Source organism: Aegilops tauschii, chromosome 1, assembly GCF_002575655.3.
Source record: "Aegilops tauschii subsp. strangulata cultivar AL8/78 chromosome 1, Aet v6.0, whole genome shotgun sequence".
In the NCBI taxonomy this organism is placed as follows: Eukaryota; Viridiplantae; Streptophyta; class Magnoliopsida; order Poales; family Poaceae; genus Aegilops; species Aegilops tauschii.
Window position 1 is genome coordinate 496886962 of NC_053035.3, and position 19620 is coordinate 496906581.

General features: G+C 57.0%; 1 protein-coding gene across 1 annotated transcript; it reads right to left on the bottom strand.

Moving 5' to 3' along the window:
• Nucleotides 1-313: 313 nt before the first annotated feature.
• Nucleotides 314-1024, bottom strand: LOC109762121 (uncharacterized). Its single transcript, XM_020320943.3, has one exon. It carries the CDS (start codon nt 1022-1024, stop codon nt 314-316), a length of 711 nt encoding a protein of 236 aa, XP_020176532.3.
• Between the last annotated feature and the right edge of the window lie 18596 nt (nt 1025-19620).

Below are 19620 nucleotides of genomic sequence, written 5' to 3' on the forward strand. Positions count from 1 at the left end.
TGGGGCTTCTAAGAGCATCTTCAACAGGCGCGCGGTGCGCTAAAACAAGTTTTACAGCGTCTAAATAGCATATTTTTGTGCGCAGCAGAGCGTTGGCTCCAGCGGCAGCTGCAAAATATTGCGCGCGCGAGCTGCGCCAACAGGCGTTGCAAAAAAATGACGCGCGCGAACAACCAGAGCACATACAAACAATATTTGAAACATATAGATAAAATTCAACGATACACATAGCATAGTTCAACCCAACACCACAAACTAGTCTTACGATACAAAATAAAATACATAAACTACGGTGCAAAAAAAAAACAAGAAACTACTCCGAGTCGTCCTCCTCCTCGGTGGTGTTGTCCGACGTCGACAGAAACGCGTCATCCCACCGAGGATCGTTGTTGTCAAAGAACGACGCATGTCCCAGTTCGCACTGCAATATCGCCAGTGTCTTTCGCCGACGCCTGTCCGCCCGGTCTACACGACGCTCCACCCAGAAGGCGTTCTTGTCGGCGACGTCCTGCGGGTAGCGCTGGCGCCACTCCGGCATGGCTAGCTCGTCCGCCTCGGCGATGATGAGGCGGTGCTGCCGTCTGCGGTGTTCATGACGGTCCTCGTCGCTTACTAGCCGCGGCGGAGGCGCGAGGTCCTGCGCCTGCTGGCACGTCCGCGCGTCGTCAAAGTTCATCTGCGAGCGTGGCCTGGAGAGGCGCCACGCCGCCGCGTCGTACGCGCGGGCGGCTTCGCGCGCGGTCTTGAACGTCCCGAGACCGAGACGCACGCCACCGGAGCGGATCTCCGTGTAGAACGTGCCGGAAGGGCGGACACGGGCGCCGGGGCGCCGCGGTAGCCGGAGCTGCTCAGGCGACGCGGCGGCGGGGGAGAAGGCCTTGGAAGAACGGCGCAACGAAGGCGGCAGGGCGTCTGATGCGAGGAAGAAGGGGGCGGCAGGGGGAAGAAGGGGGGTGGCGGGGGCGCTCGAGTGTGCGGTTGGCCGGTCGAGCGCGGGCGTTTTATAGAGCGCGCGAGGCCGCATTTTCGCGCGCGCGTGATTTTTGCCGCGCCGGAATCTGCCGCGTCCACTGGAGCGCGCGAAACCGCTCCGCGCGCGTGCGATATTTACATCCTCCTTTGGAGATGCTCTAAAGGAATTGCAAAGAGACTCTAAATCTTGGGAATTTTTACAATGTGTGTTGTTTGATCCTGGGATGGTAAACCATGGCAATTTTTCTTAGGATTGATTTGCGCTATATTTTACTAAAAGATAAATCATCCACTCCAACCTCTTTGTTGGAGTAAATGACCACGGGTAGCCTAACCGACTCCCCCTGGCTCTTCAAAAATTATCGGGCCGATCGAGCCTTCAAGCACCCAAAGCACATGGTCGCCTTCCCCTGGCCGGCTATCTCACAGGCCGACTACTGGAAGGCGGCCCGGCCCTAAAACCCTCCCGAAGAGAGCCACAAGAAGGCAGACTCCAAGAAGCCGGCCACAAGAAGACCGACTCCATGATGCCGGCCACAAGAGGGCCGGCTCCCGGCAAGCGGCCAAGATTGCACCATCAAGGACCGCACCCACATAACGGTGACGAGACGGGGCGTGGCTACAGTAAAGCCTGCCACCCCCGAATCCCGGAGCACGCATGGCCACAGTGCGCCGTACGGGTCGGCCATCCCCCGTCCGGCGCGGCACTGTTGCCATGTTGACCATGACGCCACCCACGACAGGCTGTTAGTACGGCACGCGGGCGGCGGGCCCCTTCAGCCAGAGAGATGCTCGAAGGCGGCCAAGCCCCCCCAGTCGGCCTGGGATGTAGCCGGCTCCCAATAGCCAGCTACCTCACCCCTCGAAGTATGTGCATCATTAAGGAGACAAGACGAGGTAAGACTACAGTGAGAGCCCGCCAGACGGCGGCACTGTAGCCATGCTTACCTCGGCAAAGCCCTCGTCATCAGGGGCGAGGCTACAGTAACCATCCGCCGGCAAGACCCCCAGGTGGTGGTGCCGGCCTGTCGGCCAAGAGGCCGGCAGCAAGCGGGACCCACCAGTCGGCGGGCCCCAACGGCCGGCGGAGAAGCCGGCGGATACAGACACTGACGGCCTGGACCCGCATCCAGCCGGATTACCATTGTACCCCTGGGGGGTAGGCCTATATAAACCCCCTAGGGCACCCAAGCAAAGGGTTGATCTCTGAGAGTTTTAGACACCATATAGAGAGAAGAGGAGAGCTAGCCTTGCCCTTCTTCTTCCTCTAGCCGAACAACTCAAGGAGCCACTTGTAGCCACTTGTGTTGATCTAGTGATCATGCGGAGACCCCGCAGAGCAGGACTAGGGGTGTTATCTCCACGGAGAGCCCCGAACCTGGGTAAGATTCACCGGCGTGCATGTCTTCGCCTTATCCCGTTTCCAGGCACCGACAATGTCTTACTGGCTCCCACAATGATAAGCCACCCGTTGGCATATGTCGCACCTACCACCCAACATTTGGCGCCCACCGTGGGGCCAGGTGCACCGTCGTCTGGAGACCTGTTCTGGACGGGAACCCATTTCCTTCCCAGCGAGCGTAGCCAGCCCGGCACGCCCGATGGCGCTTGCCCCGACGTGCTGCAAGGCGTCGACGACGCCTGCGCGGCGAGCTGCCTCGCCGATCTTCTTGGCGAGGCTCGCATCTCCGACGAGCCTGCGTCCGACGCGGGCACAGACTGCCCCGAGAGCCGCCTCGTCAGCCTCCTCGATCAGCTTCACATCTCCAGCGAGCCTGCTGTGGATTTGGAGTCGGTCGGCTCCACCGACCCGATGCTTGTCGACTCCGACACGGCATCGCTTGACGCCTTCCCCACCAACATGGTGATCATAGACGGTCCTCTTCCTCGAGCCGACAGTGACGGCAGCACTGTCACTGAGGTGCTGGTCATCAGCCATGGCGCCACCTCAGGCGAGAATGCCCGCGACGCCCTACAAGCGGCGCTACACGACCTGTCCGCCCCCATCCCGGCCGACGCCGACGCCGAGACACTGGAGGCACGCCGCCTCGCCCTCATCGCGGAGGGCCAGAAGATAGCATCCATGAGACGCCTCACTGAGGCTCACCAGCGCGAAGTCGACCGCGCCGCCTTTGGTACGCCGCCTCCTGGCGGGCCGAGCCGAGCCGGCATCGTCAAGAAGCGCGGCGCGGCCATCGCCAGCATGCTGGGAGCAGACCGCCCGGTCTACGCCACGCCACTCGAGAACCCGCGTGCTGCTCAGGCGGCCGTAGACGAGCTGAATGGGCTGGAGGCCGACGAGCTCCCCTACATGACTAGACGCATCCAGCAGCTGATCGACGCGGCCGCAGAGCGGCATGAAGCCAGCGCCCGCGCTGAAAGTCCTCCCCCACGCCGAGAGAACGGCGCGACATCCCGGACGCCGACTGCAAGCGGAGCCCGCGTGAGAAAAGACAAGGAGCCGGCTGCTAGCCGCAGTCGAACTCGGCTCACCATCGAGCGCGACGCAGAAGGTCGCTCCCGAGCTGTGGAACGACGAGGCAATCCACCTCCTCCCCCGCCTCGTGGGGAGAGATATCCCACCCCGCCACCTGTTACGCATCCGACTCTCGGTGACCGACTAGGCCACCGCGAAGAAGTCGGCAAGAATGACGCCCGCCGCCGGATCGACCGCCTAGCGCGATCCCTGGCGCTAGAAGAAGAAGATGATGTCGGCCCGCCTTGCTTTGGCCCCCGCATCCGCGACGAGCCCTTCCCCAAAGGGTTCTCACTCCCAAGAGACACGCCAAAATACAACGGCTCCGTGAAGCCGAAAGACTGGTTGATCGATTACTCCACCGCAGTCCGCATAGCAAACGGCAACAGGCGCGTTGCCGTGAAGTACGTCCCGCTCATGCTTCAAGGCACGACACGCACCTGGTTGAACAACCTCAAGCCCTACAGCGTCAACAGCTGGCTAGACTTCACTGAAGTCTTCATCCGCAATTTCACCAGCACATACAAGCGGCCTCCCAAGCCCCGCCAGCTTTCCTTGTGCGTCCAAGGGCCCATCGAATCAACTCACGACTACCTCACGCGTTGGGCCGAGCTCCGCAACTGCTGCAAAGGGGTGCACGAGGTTCAAGCCATAGAGTACTTCACCGCCGGGTGCCGAGAGGGCACCCTCCTCAAGCACCGGCTCCTCTGCGACGAGCCGACTACCCTCGACGAGCTGCTGATCATAGCAGACAAGTACGCCACGGCCGACTCTTCAATGAAGACTGAGCTTCGAGTGGATGCCTCTGGAAAGGTGCTCGCTCCGGCTCCCAAGACGCCGGCTGGTGACTCCAATCAACGCCCGTACCCAAACGACAACAAGCGCAAGGCCCCTATGCCGCCTTCCACCAGTCGGCAAGTAGCCACAGTCGAAGACGAACAACCTGAAGGGTGGCCCATGCCCAAGAAGCAGAAAGGTGGCAGGCCGGCTTGGCAGCCGACTTTCTCCTACGAGCAAACCCTTGATGCCCCCTGCAATTTCCACAGCGGCGCGAAGCCGTCCAACCACACGACTCGGAAGTGTCATTGGCTCACGCGAATCTCCAAAGGCGAAGGGCTGGTGCCGCCTCCACCTGCAGGCCAGCCACCTCCAGCCCCTCAGCAGCCGGCTGCTCGACCAGCAGTCGGAGCCATTCAAGACGAGTTCCCGGACGAGCATGCCGCCTACGTCGTCTTTACAAGCCAAACTGAAGACAGACGCAGTCGGCGCCGACAACACCAAGAAGTCAACGCGGTCGCCTCTAACAACCCAGAGTTTATGCATTGGTCTGAGAAGCCTATCAGCTAGAGCCGGGCCGATCACTAAGAGGTGATGCCGTCTCCCGGCTCTTATGCATTGGTGTTGGACGCCACCCTCGCGACAGAAAGGCGAGCTGCCCGTTTCTCCCGAGTACTGATTGACGGTGGGAGCAGCATCAACATACTGTACCGTGACACCATGGAGAAGCTGAACATCAAGACGAAGCAAATCATGCCAAGCCGGACTGTGTTCCATGGCATCGTACCCGGCCTGTCCTGCTCACCAATCGGCAAGATCAAGATAGATGTTCTCTTCGGAGACAAGGATCACTTCCGCCGAGAAGCAGTCTGGTTTGAAGTGGTGGATCTAGAGAGCCCTTACCACGTGTTGCTTGGCCGACCTGCCCTGGCCAAGTTCATGGCTGTGCCCACTACGCCTACCTCAAGATGAAGATGCCTAGTTCAAAGGGGATCATCACCATAGCCGGAGATTACGAGAAATCCTCTGAGTGTGCTGCAGCCAGCAGCCGGCTGGCCGAGTCCCTCGTGATTGCCGAAGAAAAAAAGATGCTGGACCGAGTCGTGGCCATGGCCGGCAAGCAGCCGGCCCTGTCCCCTGACCCCAAGGAATATGATGCTCAAGGCTCCTTCCAGCCGGCCAAGGAAACAAAGAAGATACCTCTGGACCCAGAGAACCCGGAGAGGTTTGCCGTCATTGGAGCAAACCTGGACAGCAAATAGGAAGGCGAGCTCGTCGATTTCCTCCGTGAGAATCGGGACATCTTTGCATGGTCCCCAAAGGACATGCCGGGTGTTCCGAAGGATTTCGCCGAGCACAAGCTACACGTCCGAGCAGACGCAAAACCAGTCAAACAACCTCTCCGCCGACTGTCGGAGGAAAAGAGAAGGATTGTAGGAGAAGAGATAGCCCGGCTTCTGGCAGCCGGCTTCATTATGGAGGTGTTTTTTCCAGAATGGCTTGCCAACCCGGTCCTTGTATTAAAGAAAAACAATAAATGGCGCATGTGTATAGATTATACCAGCCTCAACAAAGCCTGCCCCAAAGATCCGTTTGCCTTACCTCGAATCGATCAAGTGATAGACTCCACAGCCGGATGCGAGCTATTGAGTTCTTGGATGCTTACTCAGGCTACCATCAGATCAAGTTCGATCCAGCCGACCACCTGAAGACCGCCTTCATCACACCATTCGGAGCTTTCTGCTACCTGACTATGACATTCGGCTTGAGAAATGCCGGTGCCACTTTTCAGCGTTGCATGCAGAAATGCCTCCTCAAGCAACTCGGCAGAAATGCCCACGTCTATGTAGACGATATTGTGGTGAAGACGGAGAAGCGCGGCACCCTGCTGGAAGACCTCAGAGAAACATTCGACAACTTGCGCCGGTTTCAGATCAAGCTCAACCCTGAGAAATGCGTGTTCGGAGTACCAGCCGGCCAGCTTCTAGGCTTCTTGGTCTCCGAACGCGGCATCGAGTGCAACCCAGTGAAGATCAAGGCCATAGAGAGAATGGAGATTCCTACTAAGCTGCGAGACGTCCAAAAGTTTACCGGGTGCCTGGCCTCCCTGAACCACTTCATCAGCCGGCTAGGAGAGAAGGCTCTCCCCCTGTACCGACTCATGAAAAAGTCCACCCACTTCAAGTGGAATGACCAAGAAGACCAAGCTTTTCACGAGTTGAAGAAGATGCTGACCACGCCACCTGTCTTGGCGGCGCCAACTGAGAAAGAGCCCATGCTCCTTTACATTGCCGCGACTAGCCGAGTGGTCAGCACAGTTATTGTGGTCCAACGCCCAGAAGAAGGCCGGGCTCAGTTAGTCCAGAGGCCGGTGTATTATTTGAGCGAAGTACTGTCCACCTCGAAGCAAAACTACTCGCACTACCAGAAGATGTGCTATGGAGTATACTTCGCCGCCAAGAAACTGAAGCCCTACTTTCAAGAGCATCCCATCACGGTCGTATGTACTGCCCCGCTTGCCGAGATCATAGGCAGCCGGGATGCATCCGGCCGGGTGGCCAAGTGGGCCATTGCGCTGGCTCCTTACACGATCTTCTACCAGCCTCGCACCACCATCAAGTCCCAAGCATTGGCCGACTTCCTTGTCGACTAGGCCGAGATCCAGTACCTACCGCCGGCTCCCGACTCCACTCATTGGCGGATGCACTTCGATGGATCCAAGATGCGCACCGGCTTGGGAGCCGGCATCGTCCTCACCTCTCCCAAGGGCGACAAACTCAGATACACATTGCAAATTCATTTTGCCACCTCCAACAACGTGGCCGAGTACGAGGCGCTCATACATGGGCTCCGGCTAGCCAAAGAGCTCGGCATCCGCCGGATCCTATGCTATGGCGACTCGGATTTGGTAGTCCAACAATCATCTGGCGACTGGGACGCCAAGGACGCAAACATGGCGAGCTACCGATTCCTCGTCCAGCAAATCAGCGGATACTTTGAAGGATGCGAGTTCCTCCACGTGCCATGGGCCGACAACGAGCAAGCAGATGCCCTGGCACGAATCGGTTCCACCCGACAAGCTATCCCAACCGGCGTCTCTCTCCAACGCGTCCTCAAACCGTCTGTCAAGCCGTCTCCAGAATCAGACTCCATCTTCGTACCGCCTGACCCTGATGCAGTCGGATCCGACTTGGGGAACCCAGCAGGCGGCTCGGGGACTTTGACAGGCGGCTCGGGGACTGCCGTAGTCGCACCCGGCTCGGGGACTGCAGCAGTCGGCCCGGGGACTGCAACGACACAACAGGCGGTGGCCGACTCCAACTCTTCACCACCCAACCCACCCACCCTGGTCGCAGTAGCCGTATTGGCAATAGAAGAAGTCACATCTCCATCATGGGCCCAACCCATCCTCAACTTCCTGGTAAACAGAGAGCTGCTGACTGACGAGATCTCGGCAAGACAAGTTCAACGCCGAGCCGGAGCATACACAATAGTAAACAGAGAACTCGTTAGGCGCAGTGTCACTGGAGTCTTCCAGCGCTGCGTCGAGCCAGAGAAGGGCATAGCAATCCTCAAGGACATCCGCCAAGGCGAATGCGGCCACCACGCGGCCTCAAGATCACTTGTCGCCAAAGCTTTCCGCCATGGGTTCTTCTGGCCGACTGCTTTGGAAGACGCCAAGGAATTAGTCAAATACTACAAAGGGTGCCAAGTCTTCAGCTCCAAGCAACACCTGCCGGCTTCTGCACTCAAGACCATTCCCCTCACCTAGCCCTTTGCCGTCTGGGGAGTGGACATAGTGGGCCCATTCAAGACGGCGCGCGGCGGCATGACACATCAGCTTGTCGCCGTGGACAAATTCACCAAGTGGATTGAAGCGAAGCCAATCAAGAAGCTCAACGGGCCGACTGTCGTGACATTCATCGCAGATATCACCACCCAGTATGGCGTACCACACAACATCATCACCGACAATGGCACGAATTTTGCCAAAGGAGCACTGGCGCGTTTCTGTGTGACACAGAGCATCCGACTGGACTTAGCGTCCGTTGCCCACCCGCAGTCAAACGGCTAAGTCGAGCGAGCAAACGGCCTCATCCTCTCCGGCATCAAGCCCCGACTGGTCGTACCACTGGAGCGTTCGGCCGGCTGCTGGCTCGACGAGCTGCCGGCCGTCCTCTGGAGTCTGCGTACTACCCCGAACAAGTCAACCGGCTTCACCCCTTTCTTCCTTGTATATGGTACCGAGGCTGTCATCCCAACTGACATTGAGTTCGACTCACCTCGGGTCACCATGTACACGGAGGCGGAGGCCAAGGAAGCACGAGAAGACGACGTTGACCTGCTGGAAGAGGGCCGGCTGTTAGCACTCAGCCGGTCCGCCATCTACCAACAGGGTTTGCGCCATTACCACAACCGGAAGGTCAAGCCAAGATCCTTCCAAGAAGGCGATCTTGTGCTCCGGCTGATCCAGCGAACAGCCGGCCAACACAAGCTCTCGGCCCCTTGGGAAGGCCCCTTCGTCATCAGCAAGGCCCTAGGCAACGACTCCTACTACCTGATCGACGCACAGAAGCCGAAGGCACGCAAGAAAGATGATTCCGGCAAGGAGTCGGAACGATCATGGAACGCCAATCTCATCCGAAGATTTTACAGCTAAATGCAGTATGTACCACATTACCTTTTGTATTAAGTACAAGACAACGGGCCCCCCGAGGAGCACTCGGGGACTACCCTCTTTTATCTACGTATGATGAGTGTCATACCTATGAATGTATTACTACATTTGTTTTCCTGTCCGGCACCGGGTTCGATCAGTCGGCCCAGGGACTTGCCACCTTGAGTTATATTAAAGTTCTACCTACAGTCAGACAAGTAGTGTGCCGGCACCCAAGCCCTCTTTTGTTGAAAGTCGCAGCTCGAAGAATCGACTGTCCGACTGGCAAGAGTCAAAGGCAGGAAAGGATGCCCACACGGAAAGCGGCTAAGGACTAACGAACTTATATAACACAAGCCGGCCTCCCACCCCGGCAACCGGCTGTCAGAACAGCCGGCTGGCCGGCTTCCGATTCACCTTGCTACAATCTAAGAAAGCTAGAGTACTTGCCCTCCCAAACGGCCAAGCCCTTCCCCAGCCACAGACTGCAGAGCAGCTGTCCCGGCTGGGAAGGCGGCGACCAAGGGAGGGCGGCAAAGGAAACAACCAAAAGGATGAAAAGCAAATACAATCGGAAGCCAAGCACACGCATGATTATATTTACACAAAAGGTCTTCGAAAGGCCGTCGTTCAACATAGTTTGAATACACCCCCAGTGGGTGGAACTGCGCAAACCTAACAAATATTGTTCAAAGAGTAATAAACAGGAAAGCAAAGGTGGCGGATCAGGCCAAAGGTGCAACAGGCAAGCCAGGAAGGTCAGTGGAGACGACAGTGCTGGCTGGAGGAGTGGCCGGCTGGCGAGTCTCGGCTTGATCATCACCGGCTGCAGGCGGCGTGCTCGCAAGCGCCTCGTTGCTGGAGGCACGATCAAGCTGAGGCTGGCCGGTTGCTCCACCGTCTGGCACGGCGTCTTCACCATCCTCTCCCTCCTCCTCTTCGCCCTTGTCACTGGAGTCGATCTCCTCCGCCGAGTCTTCACCATCCGCTGGGTTCAGCCCAAACCACTCCTCCGGCTGAGCAACGCCATCATCATTCACCTCAGGGGCAAAGGCACTGGTGTCGGTGTAATCGGCGATCGTTGAGGCGCGCTGGATGATAGCCGGCCGCACCGTCTCCAGCTCCTCGCTGGCCTCTTGCCGCCAGGTGGTCAGCTGGGCCAAATCCAGCCTAGGATACCAAGCTCGGACGAACTCCAGCGCCCGCCTGGCGCCTGACCGAGCTGCAGAAGCCTTCCAGGCCTCGAAGCAGCCAACCGCTACCTCCAGCCAGTCGGCAGTCCGACTGGGGGTACGGGGAACCACCTCGCCGGGCCAGAGGGCGGCCAGCACTTGCGCCCCAACGCGCTGAAGATGGCGGAGCATGCAGTGAGCCGGCTGGAGGCGGGCTTGGATCGCCAGAAGCTGCTCCTCAAGCGACCGGTGAGCATCCGACGCGATCTCAGCTCCAGCCTGCCTTTGCGCGTCGCGGCGGGCCTCGATGACTTGGTTGGCGGCAACGGAGTAACCAGGGAAGTACTCTGCGCAAGTAAAAAAAACACAAAGTCAGAAAATGGACCAAATGGCAGGCGGCAAGCAAAGGGACGAAGAAGAAGGCAACCTACCGTCAACCAAATCTTTGATCTAGCCGTAGCCGTCGCTCAGCGCTTGCCTTGCCTCGGCCCAGCTCGCCGCCTCGGTCTCGTATTCGGCTTGGAGGGCGGCCTCGTTGTCCTGCACCGCCTTCAGGGCCGCCTTATGGCTCTTCTCCTGGTCGGCCAGCTTCTTGACCAAGCGGTCACGCTCCTGAGCCAAGGCGTTGCACTCGGCTTCCTTGGCGCGAAGGGCGGTCTGGGCCCCACCCAACTGCTCCCTCAGGTCGGCATTGGCCTCTGCAGATATGGTAAAGAAGAAAAAAAATGCAATAAGAAAGAAGTCGCCAGGAAAGATCCGGCCCGACTGCTCAGCAGTCGGCCCGAATCTCGGGGACTACACCCAGTGGGTGCACTGACGCGCCCCCACGTGAGATAAAAGATGAAGCACTTACTCTGGCTCTCGGTCAGATCAATGGTCTTCTGGTCTAGCTCCCGGGCCTGGGAGTTGAAGGTAGCCGCGCGGAGGTTGTGATAGTCCTGCAAATAGGACAGAGGAGCGAATAAGAACAAGATAGCAATCGAAGTCTACTAAGAAGTTCCAAGCTACCTGCTCAGCAGCCGACTCGGAACTCGAGGACTACACCCAGTGGGTGCGCTGACGCACCCCCACGGAAGAAATCAAGAACAAGAAACAAAAAAGCGGGAAGACTCACCCGAATGGCCGTCCGCGTTGCGAGGAACTCTTGAGTATACTGCTTCAGCACGGTGGCTTGGGATTGAAGTCGGTTCCGGACTTCTTGCGCCGCCACGTTCAGCACGGCCGTCCCACCACCCGACGTCCACCCCGGCGAGCTGGCGCTGGCCGTCTCCAGATCTTGGGCCGACGAGCTAGAGCCTGCGGCCTTCTGCGGGTCCGGCGCCGAAGTCGCCTTCCCTGCGCGCTGGCGCGATGGCGACCAGACCACAAGGTCTTCCCTCGCAGCCGGCTCGCCTCCAGCCGGTTGCACGGGCGGCGCGCTAGGCCGGCTGCCTTGGTCCGCCCCACTTGGCGATGGCGGTGCCGCCTCCCTCTCCAGGACGGCGACATCGCCCTCCTCCCTCTCCATCACCAGCTGGTCGCCACAGGCTTCCTCCGGCGAGGGCACTGGGATCTCGGGCACCACAGCGCGAAGGGGGACGACAAGCTGCGGATGCTGGTTACGCAGGGCCTCCGCCGCCCTCTCTGCGGCTGCAGCCTCCGCCTGAGCCTTGGCCGCTGCGTCGGCTTGTGCGTCCGCCGACTTCTCCGTCGTCTCCTGCGCCGCCATGGCAGCGGCCGCCCTTAGCTCCTTCGCCTCCCGCTCCTCCCGCGCCTCCCGCGCATTCCGCTTCGTCGCCGCTTGAAGCTCGGCACGGGGGTCCACGCGGCGGGCGCTTGCAGATCCTCCCACCGCTCCAACCACGGAGGCGGCAGCGGTCCGCTCAAGAGAAAGCGGAGCCTGTTTTTTTAAGTCAAGACAAGGACTCAGAAGAATATCAACAAAAAAGAAGAAGGAATACGTGAGAGAATTGACACTTATGCCGAAACCATTTGTGGCTACTTCACCACCTTGCGGAAGCGGGCAGCCTTCGCGGCTGCCTCGTCCCGCTTGGTCACCGCCGCCGCGCTCTTGGGCTTTTTCGGCCGACTGCCGAATAGGCTCGGCGCGGCCCGGCGCTTCGGCGCGGCCGCCTCAGACAGCCGGCGCGGCAGATGAACCCGCGCCATGATGATCGGACGCCGGCTGGCGGCGCGGGACGACTTCCGCCTCGTCATCATCCGGCCAGTCGTCGAAGCTGGCTCCAAGCCCGGAGCCGCCTGCCTCACCGCCTCCCCCCACGGTGTCGTCATCCAGAGCGGCCCCCCCAAGTCGGGGTCGTCCAAGTCGTGCGTCGTCCGGTCGGGGGGATATTGGCGCTCCACCCCCGCTGCCCCGGCTGCCGGTCGAAGGAGGGGCTCTGTCAAGACAAACCGACTGGTCAGAGTCGGCCAAGAGAAACTTGGTGACAAAGTAAAGAAGAGAAGAAAAAGAAAGCTTACCATAGGCGGGGGATTGGCATGGGAGTACGGCTCCTTGCCAAACTGCCACTCGTCGGTGAGCTTGTAGTTCACAAGGTAGTTCACCATGTGAGCTACCTCCGCATGAGGCATCTCCTTGGTACACAGCCGACTCGGATCGAGTTGGCCGCTCATTTGACAAATCATATGAGGGCGGCCTTGGAGCGGGAGCACCCGGCGCGCCACGAAGGCGGCCAGCAGGTCGGGCCCAGTCGGGCCCGGTCAGGCCCTCCGACTGGACCAATACCCGGAGTCGCGCGACGACGGCGGCTCCAGCAGGCGACAGTGTTTTGGCTCGATGGGACCATTGGGGCCGCCTCCCAGCCGGCGGGCCGGCTACATAAGCCGGCAAGTTGACGAAGTCGCCTTGCGGAGCGACGTTCTTCACATACAAGTAGGATCGCTACCAGAGCTTCACCGACTGGATCAGCGTGATGGGAGGAAAAGGGTTGTCGGCTACTGGCCTCCGCATCGCGATGAAGGCGCCGCTCTGAGCCGGCACGCCCCTCATGGTGGTACCGAGCTTGGACTGGAAGAATCCCCCCATAGCTCGAGGGTGGGAAGGACGCCAAGGAAGCCCTCGCACAAAGTGACGAAGGCAGACAGCAGCACCACCGTGTTTGGAGTGAGGTGGTGCGGCTGGAGCTGGTAGAACTCGAGGAAGGAGCGGAAGAAGCCGCTCGCAGGCAGGCCGAGGCCGCGCAGGCAGTGCGAGCGGAAGATTACCCGCTCGCCCTCCTCCGGCGCCGGTGAGATCTCCCTCTCCGGCGCAAGACGGACCCGCACATGATCCTTGCCGGGCAACTGCCGCGTCTTGCGGAGGAAGTCGATGTGGTCCTCGTGGACGTTGGAGCCGTCCCAGTCTCCGCCGCGCGACATGAGGGCAAGAAGCCGATGAAAAAGGCGTGGCGACGGTGAAAGCACGGCCCCGCGGCGGCGAAGCTGCGGGGTAGTGCGATGACTGGAGGGACGGCGCGGCAGCGAGGGGCTACAGCGACGGAGAGGAAGAGGAAGAAGAAGATGGCTGAGCGAGGGCGAGCGTGCGAGCGTCTGCCGCTCCTCCTCCTCCCCCTATTTATAGCCTCGTGCGGCGAAGCCGAGGAGGCGAGGCGTAGGGGGGGCGTGGGATTAACTGCGCCCACTTCCCCACGTCCCGCGATTATTGCGCCCTAACGGCGTGCGGAAACTGCAGTTGGAAGGTGAATGGCCCGTGTTGGGCCACAGAAGATCCACACCTAGGCCGAGGCGTGGAAGTGGCGGGCCCTGGCCTGCGGCGGCGTCCCGTCGCGCGCGCTGGCAGGCTCTCCCAGCCGGAGGGCGCCACGTGGCGCGCGAGCGGCAAGCGGCCGGCCCGCAACCTGGCGTGCGCGCCAGCTGGTTCCCGCCTTCAGACTTCAAAGCCTCACCAAGACGGCGCACCCGATCAAAGCCGGCTCCTAGCTGCTGGCTCCTCAAGATAGGAAGCTGATTGAGCTTCCCGTCCTTCTTTCAGCCACGAAGCCCAACCAGCTTCAGGGACTACTATCGGAGTAAATGACCACGGGTAGCCTAACCGACTCCCCTGGCTCTTCAAAAATTATCGGGCCGATCGAGCCTTCAAGCACCCAAAGCACATGGCCGCCTTCCCCTGGCCGGCTATCTCACAGGCCGACTACTGGAAGGCGGCCCGGCCCTAAAACCCTCTCGAAGAGAGCCACAAGAAGGCAGACTCCAAGAAGCTGGCCACAAGAAGACCGACTCCACGATGCCGGCCACAAGAGGGCCGCCTCCCGGCAAGCGGCCAAGATTGCACCCTCAAGGACCACACCCACATAACGGTGATGAGACGGGGCGTGGCTACAGTAAAGCCTGCCACCCCCGAATCCCGAAGCACGCATGGCCACAGTGCGCCATAGGGGTCGGCATCCCCCGTCCGGCGCGACACTGTTGCCATGTTGACCATGACGCCACCCACGACAGGCTGTCAGTACGGCCCGTGGGCGGCGGGCCCCTTCAGCCAGAGAGACGGTCGAAGGCGGCCAAGCCCCCAGTCGGCCTGGGGTGTAGCCGGCTCCCAATAGCCAGCTACCTCACCCCCTCGAAGTATGTGCATCATTAAGGAGACAAGACGAGGTAAGACTACAGTGAGAGCCCGCTAGACGGCGGCACTGTAGCCATGCTTACCTCGGCAAAGCCCTCGTCATCAGGGGCGAGGCTACAGTAACCAGCCGCCGGCAAGACCCCCAGGCGGTGGTGCCGGCCTGTCGGCCAAGAGGCCGGCAGCCGGCGGGACCCACCAGTCGGCGGGCCCCAGCGGCCGGCGGATACAGACACTGACGGCCTGGACCCGCATCCAGCCGGATTACCATTGTACCCCTGGGGGGTAGGCCTATATAAACCCCCCAGGGCACCCAAGCAAAGGGTTGATCTCTGAGAGTTTTAGACACCACATAGAGAGAAGAGGAGAGCTAGCCTTGCCCTTCTTCTTCCTCTAGCCGAACAACTCAAGGAGCCACTTGTAGCCACTTGTGTTGATCTAGTGATCATGCGGAGACCCCGCAGAGCAGGACTAGGGGTGTTATCTCCACGGAGAGCCCCGAACCTGGGTAAGATTCGCCAGCGTGCATGTCTTCGCCTTATCCCGTTTCCAGGCACCGGCGATGTCTTACTGGCTCCCACAATGATAAGCCACCCGTTGGCACATGTCGCACCTACCACCCGACACTCTTTGAAAATTGTAGATCCCGAACAATTCTCACAAGGTTTCTTTCAGGAGAGGTGACTAGGAGGCGGCGGCTACTCGTCCACTTCAACCGCTCGTGTCGTCGTTGGTTCCCCTAGCCTCCTTCGGTCGCTGCGGCAATGCGAGGATAGGGGGACCCCGGATCTTAGTCTTCGGGCTTATGGTAGAGATTGGAATAGTTTAGGATTTGTCACTGACGTCCGTGTCATCGGTACGGGATAAAGTCTCAGCGACCCACCCTCGTTTCGGTGGTGCTTTGGACCGTTTGAGCTGTGTGAAGCAAGTCCTCATGGAGGCAACCCTTCATCGTTGAGATTATTTTCATCTCCTTGGGGCAGCGATATTATGGTTTCTCAATGGACATAGGCGTCGACAAGTTCTGGTGTCAAATGCTTCTGATCGATTCGGGCTTCAACAATGAAGACTACGACTTCGCGGTTGGTCACTAGGGCACGTGCATGATGACTTCCAGGCTGTTATCGACAAGGCCGGGCCGGCTCGGTACGGGGAACGGCGACAGCGGCGTGTCATTGGCTCGTTATGACAACGATAGCGGTTGTTTGGTAGTCCATGATCCTCGATGCAATTTTATTATGCTTGGGGTGTTTTATACTTGGGTGAACATTTAGTTGTTCCTAGTCATTTTCGTAACAACAAAAGACGCCCTCACAACTATGTAGTATTCAACATGGCATGTCATTTTATCCATTTGTTTTTCATATTCCAATGTTTAAATTATGTGAATCAAATACACCCTAAATATATTGGGAACACCTATGAATCGTTTCCTAAAAACATCTCTCCCTTTAGTCGATTTCTCCTTCTTTCTTCCTCCTCTTTGCCGCCTCCTTCCTCCCTGTCCCATCGCCCCTTTGTCACCCTGCCCACGTTTGCCCATGGCGACGCCGCGACGTCCAGCTCGTTTCAGGCTGATTTTCATTGACAACGGCATGGCCTACCACGACGCCCTTTTTCCGTAGCCGCATGGGAATACACTAAACTGAAATAACTTGTTTTGGGTTTGCCAAACTACTCCCTTTGTTCCTGAATATAAGTCTTTTTAAAGATTCTACTACTATGGACTACATACAGCAAAATGAGCGAATTTATATTCTAAAATATGTCTATATACATCTGCGTGGTAATATATATAACGGAGGGAGTAGTTGGTAATATATATAACTGGTTTGTACGTACGGCGGCATTGCTGTATATTTGTCCCTCCTATGTCAGGCATGTGCGTGTACATGCTTTTCCTTTTGTCATTTTGTCGTCGGCCTAAAATCCCCTCGATCGGTTAATTTGGTCGGTCTCTTACAGGGCTACAGCATATTTCTGGCTCATTATAGGACACAATAATGGATGGCATCTCCTTTTCTGTACTGGTCGTATATACTCTCTTCCTGCCTCATTGGACCGGTCGTATATACTCTTCCTGCAGCTGGTAGAGCAGGAGCAGAGCAGGGCTAGTTGATTAATGAATCATTGATGCCTCCAGTAATCAACAGGAAAACAACACTGTTTTCAGATTTGGGGATCTAGAGGAATAGTATAACACTACATATAATGCATATACTGATGATGCAGATGCACACAAGTTAAGCTCCTACCTCCGTTTCTAAATATACGACGTTTTGCAATTCAATGCAATTCTTTTCCAATGGGCCAGCCACACAATAACTATATGTAAACCGCAAAAAAAAACTGTATACATGGATGAGATGACCGATTGTTAAATATCCGCGCCTTCCTCTGCACATGCGACCACCCCCGCACCCACACCACGTCAAGCCTCCTCCCCTCACCTCCGCCGGCGTGCTATGGCCTGATGGGCCATCCTCCATCCCGGTTCGCCCTTGTTGGCGACACCTGGGCCGACCACGACTTTTCCTTCTCTCGCTTGGATGTGTTTTCTTGGAATACTTTTGGTAGCCTGCATTAGGATCAGTCAGGCCCGCTGGATGTAGTTTTAGGCCGTTTGGTTGCCCGAGTTGCACCGTAGTCTTTGTTGGCACGAACCTTAAAGCACATTTGGGGCCCTAGTGATGCAACTCGAGGCATGTGGACGTAGGCGGTTGCATGTGCTGGGCCACACGTGAGACATCACATTGTTTCCTGAAGTACCGCCATAAAACCCCTCACCTTTCTCTCACTGGTCATTCTCCCCTCTCTCCACTCTCAACCCGGTGGTGATGAGGACAAGATCTGGACGGCGAGTAGCGACGACGAGCATCGGAGCGAAGATCTGGAAGGTGAGTAGCAACGACGAGCATCGACGCGAATATCTGGATGGTGAGTAGCGACGACGAGCATCGAGCGAAGATCTAGACGGGGAACACAGGCGTCGATCAACACATCATCGTCACACCGTCAGACGTTCGTCAATGACACTAAACCCTCTGCCCTCGATGGCATCGATTTATACCATGCTCACATTCAATTTACGCATGGCGCACTCGATTTGGGCATCAAAGCTACTTCCCGTCTTTGATTTGGGACTCGATTTAGGCATATCTGATTAGGGATTTGAATGGCTCGAATGGATTGAGTAGGATTTTCATTAGGGGCTGGGGGAGTAGATTCTAGCCTTGGCGAGTCTGGAGGCGCTTGGAGTGACGGTAGTAGTGAGACTTGTAATCGTCGACCTCCAAGGGTATTGTATGACAGCCTGGCTCAAGAGCCCCGACCACCATCTTCACCACTTCCTCAACATTGCGAGCATCCTCCATCTCCACCATTTCCTCGGCATTGATAGCACCCTCCATCTCCACCACTTCGACATTGCCAGCATCCACCATCTCTCCAAGTGCAGTATATTTTTCGCATACCTCCATTGTTATTTTTTGTATGTGGATTACATTTTGTCCCTCCGTTCATTCCATGTTCACATGTTCGATGCAGGTTGACAATGGTGCTTCGGGAAACTCCTCCAGCGGCAAGGAGGTCGTGACTGACAAGAAAGGCAAGGCGACGGTGGAGCTCGACAGCGCCTCAAAGAGGCCAAAGAACTACAACCATTTCCATGAGGATGCCAGCCTAAGCCACTTTTGCAAGGTCATCCTTGCACCCAAGCTAGAGTGCCTGCCGATGCCATCCGAGTTCACCAAGCACTTGACCACCGTCCCGGAGGAATTCATGCTGAGGATGAACAACGGTTGTGCCTAGAGGGTGAAGGTCTGGACGGTCTATGATTGGCTCACCTTTGATAAGGGTTGGGCCCCCTTCGTCATTGCTCAACAAATTAGGATCGGGTACCTTGTCACCTTCAAGCTGGCAACTCCCAACACCCTGAAGTTGATCGTCTTCAACGATGACGGCATCAAGGTGGTGACCAAGTGCAAGAGGCACGAGGAGACATTTGCCATGGATCGTTAGGAGGTTATCTCTGCACCTTTAAGACTTTTGTGTAGGATGTTTAAGACTTTGCTGCAACAGTTTGTCGTTTAACTACATGTGAGTGTGTGTTTAAAACTCCAGTTTGTGGGTTCATGATACGGATGTTTATCTCTCTGTTGTGTCTGTGTGTGTGCTGATAATATCACCACTCCAATAAGAGGTTACTAGACCACATGTGTTGCAAATAACCAAACACCAACATTGTGCATCTGCCTAGAACATGACTGCAACCAAACATCATGCGTGTGTTTCTGCTCATCCAGATTGGAGGGATGCAGGCAAACAAAACTACGAGCCGAACATGGTTTTTGCCTGCTTCCACTCAGCCGGACTCGGTCGGGCCACAGATGCAAAGTGCCCAAAATCCGTGCAGTCTACCAAACGCGTCCTTACTGTGTGGGAATCGACTGAACTGAAGTAAAATTTAAGTTGTCATTTAAATACCAAATGTGGAATGTATTCCAATTTCTTTTGTCGGCAGAAGACATCTGTGGTATATTATCTCCTTTGTGGTTTATTAGGCGTGCACGTGTTCCAAGATTTACAATTTGATGAACGTACTATAAGTTATATATCACAAAAGTTATATCATTAAAAACGTCATATGTGTTTTTTAATATCAAAATGATATATTTTCTAATGGTATACATTTTGAAATATATTACTTATATTATGTTGGGCACCTATCCTAGTGGCACCTTCTATCTTAACAATCTAAGAATACACGAGGCCCAATAAATCAGAAAGGAGGTAGTATGTATTTTCAGTTAGCCAACATACTTATGTGGTAATCCTATATACATAAGAGATTCATACCCACTATCCTATTTATCTTGACATGCAACCTATCCACATCATCAAGTAGGTATATGATGTCTGCTAGACTACGTCGATATTTCCCCAAAGAGGAAGGGATGATGCAGCAAAGCGACGGTAGTTATTTCCCTCAGTGATGAGACCAAGGTTATTG

Bases quoted from the DNA above. Each gene is read 5' to 3' on its own strand.
- LOC109762121 (XM_020320943.3), bottom strand. From the start codon at position 1,024: ATGCGGCCTCGCGCGCTCTATAAAACGCCCGCGCTCGACCGGCCAACC.